This window comes from Toxorhynchites rutilus, chromosome 1, assembly GCF_029784135.1.
Source record: "Toxorhynchites rutilus septentrionalis strain SRP chromosome 1, ASM2978413v1, whole genome shotgun sequence".
NCBI lineage: Eukaryota > Metazoa > Arthropoda > Insecta > Diptera > Culicidae > Toxorhynchites > Toxorhynchites rutilus.
In genome coordinates this window covers 74,260,838-74,267,917 of record NC_073744.1, presented here as the reverse complement: position 1 = coordinate 74,267,917, position 7,080 = coordinate 74,260,838, and the positions used below count along the sequence as shown (strand labels likewise).

The 7,080-nt window shown below is 44.4% G+C and overlaps 1 protein-coding gene across 1 annotated transcript; it reads left to right on the top strand.

Moving 5' to 3' along the window:
- The first annotated feature begins 208 nt into the window (after positions 1–208).
- On the top strand, positions 209–688 carry LOC129761075 (uncharacterized). The gene has a single exon (XM_055758776.1). It carries the CDS (start codon positions 209–211, stop codon positions 686–688), a length of 480 nt encoding a protein of 159 aa, XP_055614751.1.
- The last annotated feature ends 6,392 nt before the right edge of the window (positions 689–7,080 follow it).

The following is a 7,080-nucleotide window of genomic DNA, read 5'->3' as shown; positions in this document are numbered from 1 at the left end:
TTATTTGAAATAACGTCCGGTGTTCCACAGGGAAGCGTACTGGGTCCTCTTATCTTTGTTCTCTTTATAAATGATCTATGCCCCCGATTGTCATCCGGGAAGCTATTATATGCAGACGACCTAAAAATATTCAGGGTAATCAAGTCAACACTGGATTGTACTGCGCTACAAACGGATATCAACATCACTTCGCAATGGTGCTCCGATAATGGTATGCATTTGCACTAAATGCAAGGTAATCACGTTCACCCGTGGTATGTCGCCGATCAATCACGTCTACTCTATTAACACAACTCCTCTAGAACGTGTTCAGTCCATCCGCGATCTGGGCGTTGTCAGTGACTCCAAGCTGACGTTCAACGAACATATCGCCACCATAACTGCCAAAGCGTTTTCTGTTCTCGGATTCATCCGCCGAAACGCATCGCAGTTTACTGACATCTATGCCCTGAAAGCGCTTTTCTGTACGTTAGTGCGCAGTACTCTGGAATATGCCTCGCCGATCTGGTCACCCTATCACGTTGCTCAAGTGATCAGCATTGAACGTGTACAGAGGCACTTCGTGCGCTTCGCCCTCCTCCGTAACCTTCCCTGGAACGACCCGGCTAATCTCCCTGATTATGCGGCTCGCGAAACTACCAATAATGCAATTGAGAAATCGGAGAATTATAGTAATGCGATCGCCTGAGGAGGGCCCCCGGACTGGAGCTGGTCCTGGAACGGGCGTACATGCGAGCGGCCAGCGGCTAGAGGAATTGGTGCAAGAGCGGACCCCTAGTCATCGGGCTCAGCCCGTAAACCGAACGCTAAACAGAACCCGCAGCACAAGAAATCACAATGGCAATGCTGCACCTGCAAATGATGCTGCGATTGAACGACGTCAGTCGCTCACATTGACAGGCCGCCAACGGCAACGAATCATGTGGGCGAGAGAGATGAATGAATTCGTGATTCGTTGCTATTATGTCTGCACAAGATTGGAGACGGACATGTCCGGCAGACCAAGAATGCTGGATATGTTCAACGAGCAGTTCCCACGATTTGCCGGCCAACTAGATCGGAATAAGCTATACACACGGAGACGAGCCATTTTGTCACACAACATGCTGTCCCCGGCTGAAATAGAGGCCATCAAGTTGGAAGTGCAACGAGAACTGCGTAGAGAGAGTGGAAGATCGAGCGATATGTCGAGAAGGAGCTCTGCTAGGCTGAGTGCATCTTTCGCTAGTGAAAGGCGCGAATCTATTGCACCACCACCGGATCCAGTGGATGAGCCTAGAGGACAAGAGCCGGCAGAGGATCAACAACGAGGTCAACTAAAGAACGAGTTGGCTTTCCACATGGATGCAGCAGTGACCCAGTTTTACGGAACGGACCCCTTAACCCGACACAAGATTCCGAAGTTGCAGTATTCCCACCGACTAACGAGTGCCGTCCAAGTACTCGACCAGGAAGTTCTACCTGTGTACCTGGAAGTGATAGAGAATCTAGAGGAGCTGCAATTTTTCGTATATTGTGGAACTGTAGCTGTTGTACGGACGTTAGGAATGCGCACCTTTCACCAAGACGATAGACAGAACCGCGTACTCTCCAAAAAACCAAAACCTGCTTGGATGAGACGCCTGGAAGGTCGTAATCAAACGCTCCGAGTAAAAATCGGTCGACTAACGCAGTACAAGAGGGGAAGTCGATCGCGAAAGCTGATTCGTGGAGTTGCTGAAATTGTGAAACCGGCAGAGCTCTCTGATCTTAATGAAAACCGCATCATTGAGATCCTCGACACCCATGTACAACGGTTGAGTGCTCTATCAAAAAGGTTAAGACGTTATACGGAATGTACGAAAAGGCATGCGGATAATCGTATGTTCAGTATGAACGAAAGGGAGTTCTACAGCCGCATCAAAAAGAAACGCAATAATTACGATGGTGGTCTTCCTGAGATTGACGAAGTTACCCAGTTTTGGTCAGGCTTATGGGAGAACCCTATTCAACACCGAAGTAACAGGATGTGGCTGGCAGAAGAAGAGGAATATGGAAACGGACTTGAAGCAATGCCTGCCGTTATGGTAACCGCCCATGATATCAACGAAGCCATTCGATATTCCAGGAATTGGGCTGTGCCAGGACCAGATTTCGTGCACAATTTCTGGTACAAAAAGTTTTCTTCAACTCATGGGCGAATGGCAGAGTGCTTCAATAAGGTATTAGAAAATCCCCAAACAACACCGGAGTTCGTGACCAGGGGAATTACTCATCTGATGCCAAAGGATCAAGACACAGCGAATGCGGCGAAGTACAGGCCAATAACATGTCTAACGAGCCTGTACAAGCTACTTACGTCGGTGATTAATAAAAAGATACAAAACCATTGCGATGTTAACGAAATATTAACAGAAGAATAGAAAGGCTGTAAACAGAACACGCGGGGCTGCAAATATCAAGTCGTTATCGATGCAGTCATCGTCGGACAAGCAAGCCGAAACAGAAGGAACCTGAGTATGGCGTACATTGACTATAAAAAAGCATACGACTCAATACCGCATACGTACCTGATAAAGGTACTAAAAATGTACAAGATACATGATAGCGTCATCAGGTTTATGAAACACGCAATGGTAAACTGGAGCACCTCGCTTAGTATCTCGCATTTCCTGTAGCAGTCATGCTACAATTTATGAATATTTTCCGGAGGGTAGCAGTCCAAATAAAACGGACTGCTATCTATCACATCTTGCACACAACGATGTGCATAAGTTGTAAGCAATCGTTGTGTGGTTGGACGCAAGCACAGCAATCATGTTCCGTCACACATACACCTTTCAAGGTTGAGTGGACGAAGTGCCTCGCAATTGGGTCACTTATGCGCGGCTTAGCGAGAGTTCCGAGTCTGGTTTCGAGAGGCGATTCTGAAACTCGCGAGAAGGCTGACTCAACCTGACTCATGAGAGCGGACAATCGTTTCTTTGCTCTGTTTCGAACCGTGGGCTGGGGGAAGTTCGCGGATTTGAAAAGAACATTATTTGCTTTAGCAAATATTGTTCTCCCGGGGGCAAAGATCGGGCAATGATTGTGTTCTGAGGAACTGAGGACTTTTGCTCGTCCATTCCGACCTTATTCGTGGAAGAGGCAAGAGTGCGCGTATTTTGTTTGTCGCGTCGCGGTGTGCTTCTGATTGTAAGCCATGTGCTGTGAAAAGGTTTTCTAGTTTAATTAGTTTGTTCTTTTGTTTTTTGTAGAGTTCAATATTAAGTATTTGATTAATATTGTTTATTGTGTGTGAGCAGTTTATGAAAACTTAAAAGGTAAAAACTGAATTTGGTTAGCATTCAAGGCATAAGATTAAATGCGTCGAACAGCCGTTCGACGGCTTTTTTGTTCGGATTTGAAACCTGCGGATTTAAGTAACGGCTGACCGGTTCAACAACTTCCGGTTCGAGCTCGGCGCACCGCATCATCATCATCATCATCATCAATAACCGCACTTCTGACCCCACGTGTCGGGTTGGAATCTCCCGACGTGAGCCCAATACTGTCGGAAGGGAGCTGCTACGTCATCACAGCGCTCCAGGCAGAGCCAGCCAACGCGTGAGTACCCTAACCCTATTTTTACATGCGCATGTGGGTGGGTACTCTTTTACATTTGAATGAAGTGATCAAATATTTGGAGATGAATGAAAGCAATGCGGATTAATGGAACCGGTTCGTCGTTGATAGAAATTAGGAAAATAGAATAGGGAAATAAATGTTATAGGATAGGTTGAAGGAATAAATGTTTGGAGATGTAAATTAATTATTTGATGTAAAGGTTATTTGTTGTATTTGGAGAAACCCTTTCGAGCTTCGCGTCGTGTTACGTTTATAGAGTTTTTCGTTGTACTCCAAGTGTGGACTGCTTGGGAGTCTCAGTCCATCTCGGCTCGTGCTTTCTGAAGCGATTGGGGAGGTGTAAACAGCCGGAGGAACCAGGGGAAGACGCATTGGTGTGCGTATCTGTGCCCTTGGTAGAATCTGCGGACTTCTCCCAGTCACCGTGTTGGAAACAGAGCAGAGAATCGGGAACGCGTACAGGTGTAGGTGTCAGGAAGGATCAGCTTTTCGCGCATTTTGGGATCGATTCAAGAACCCGCCCTGAGGTCGGAATTCTTGCCGGGCAGACAGCGAGTGAGTGGCCCTCTTACGAGGTGGCGCTTAAGCCACTCACTTTGAATCCCGTGTGACGGAACCAGTAGCTGCGCTTTCAGCGCGCTACACTCCACCGTGGACGATTGGTGGAGGCTGAAGGATTCCGCATTAACGAGAGTGAAGTGATTCAAGATTTGGTGGAAGGCGAATCCTATAAGTACCTGGGATTTCTGCAATTGGAAGGGATTTGTCACACAAAAATCAAGAAGGAACTCCAAGAACAATTCTTGATCAGAATCAACCAGATTTTGAAAACAAACCTCTGCGGCGGCAAAAAAATCAAAGCCGTCAATACGTTTGCCGTTCCTTTACTCACGCACAGTTTCGGGGAGCTGAAGTGGACGAAAACCGATTTAGAAACAATAGAAAGAGCAATGAGAGTGACGTTCACAAAGCACCGTATGCAGCATCCAAAGTCGTCCATAGAAAGATTCACCTTGCCACGTGTTGAAGGAGGAAGAGGTGTCACTGACATTAGAGCGCTTTGCAGTTCCCAGATCCAGCAGTTGCGGAGTTACTTCGTGGAAAGTCAGACCCGTCACGATATCTATCGCGCTGTCTGTGAAGCGGACCGTGGATTCAGTGCCCTGCATCTGGCGCAGGAGCAGTACGAACTTAGCTGCAATTTGCAGACCATAGAAGAAAAAATAACACCATGGAAGCAAAAGGAACTTCATGGGACGCACCCCCATCGTTTAGAGCAAGCGCATATCGACAAAGTATTATCGAACACGTGGCTGGTGCGAGGTGAACTCTTTTCTGAAACAGAAGGGTTTATGGTAGCCATCCAGGACCGGATAATAGCGACTAGAAACAACCGGAAGTACATCTTGCACGAAAACGTTGTTGACTGTTGCAGAAAGTGCAATAAAGTAGGAGAGACGATTGAATACGTCATAGCCGGCTGTGGAGCGCTAGCCGAATCAGCTTATCTCAATCGTCACAACTCGGTTGCCAAGATTTATCATCAACAGCTAGCATCAAAACGCAACTTGGTAAATCAGTTGGTACCCTGCTACAAGTATATTCCGGATCCGGTTTTTGAAAATAGCTGCTACAAGTTGTACTGGGATCGCGAGATTATTACGGATGTCCGAATACCAGCTAATCGCCCTGATATTGTGGTCTACGATAAAAATAAGAAAGAAGTGCTGATAATAGACATTGCAATACCATTAGACCACAATCTACAATCTACGTTTGCTGCCAAGATAACCAAGTATCACGACTTGGTAGAAGAACTAAAACAAATGTGGCATTTGAAAGGCATCCGTATTATACCAGTAGTGATCTCTGCTACTGGTTTAATTCCACACTCTCTCACGCAGTCATTGGAGGAGCTGCAAGTAACAGAGCAGCTTGCGGTTATGCAGAAAGCGGTGATTCTTGGAACGTGTAACATAGCGCGACGGTTCCTGAATCACCATAATTAGAACACGATGATTGTGCAGACACTATTATAAAGAGAAAAAAAGAAGAAAAAAAAGATACCACAGAGCCTAATCCCCCTTTGGCATTTAAGAAGCCCGGGGGTAGGTGAATATTCCAGCTCAATGCTGAGAAGTGCCATAACTCTATATAATAATAATAATAATAATAATAAATAAGATAATTACTGGAGTCTAGGTTGAGTGTCATAACGATACCAATACCAGGACATGAATAGATGTGAGGTAACTTCATATTGGGTTTCAGCTAACATCAAAGGAGAGGATTGATGACACTCTATTACCCCCTGGGTTTCGTTTCGGAAAGTTTCGAATATCTTATGAAAAAGTACCAGTGCTTTTAGCCAGCTACATTTTCTCAAATTCACTTACCCATTCCGCTTTCCCTTTGCTAAAAATATACAGCACCCGTTGGGATCAATTCACTCCAGAATCCTCACAAATTTTATAAGGGGACACGCGCGGTCATGAGATATCTAATTAAATAAATTTAAGAAAAAATGCAACCGAACGATTGATATTTTTGAAGGGACGGTTTTATTAATAAGGATTTTTATACAGATTTCTGAACATCGATACAAGAAAACCAGAGAATGTCGTGTATTTGAAAGTTTATTGTCTATATATAATAATTAATAATTCCGGATTCTTCCTGCACGTATAACTCTTACTATCCCTTTGAGGTTCAGTTCAGTTCATATAACGAATGGGTTTTCTAGAACTACCATTTGGAGTATTAAAAAAGTTAAATTTACGGATGTCTGAACAGTTTCGAAATCTCCTCAAAGTTCTACGTCAAGTTTCCGTCCGTACCTCTAGGCTCAGACCCTTTTAATTTTTTGACAAAAAAGTTACAGAAATAACCTTTGGAAGCCAACAAAATTTCACAATCTCTCGCGAGATTTTAAAGGCAACTAGACCAGTGAAACTTCGCTAGATTTCACAAAATATAATACAGTCAACTCTTCCTAACTCGATGTTCTGTATCTCGATATTTTCCCTAACTCGATAGATTTCCTGGCACCTTCGATTTTACAAGTATTCTTCTCTCCATAATTCGATACCTCCCTTACTCGATTACTTACTTTGATTATTTTTTCCATGGATTTCCACCTCCCTAACTCGATTGATTTTCGCGCACATGTTTTTGTGCGTTATTACCTCTGATTTCAATTGCTTTTGAAAGCGAAGACGGAGTATTCGTGTCATCAAACAATTTCTTTTAAAGTATGGAAAACCACCTTTCAAGTGAACAATCAAAACGCTAACCACTGCGCAACGTTTGAGCACCATTGAGCAGGTCGAAAAGTATGGACGGAAAGGGTCTGAAGCTGCAAATAATTCCAGTATTGCACAAAGTGCGGCATCAACACTATTCAAACTAAAGATAAAATGGATTCGGAATGGAAAATTGAATCTAGACCAAAAGCATATAAGGTTGGTCAGAATC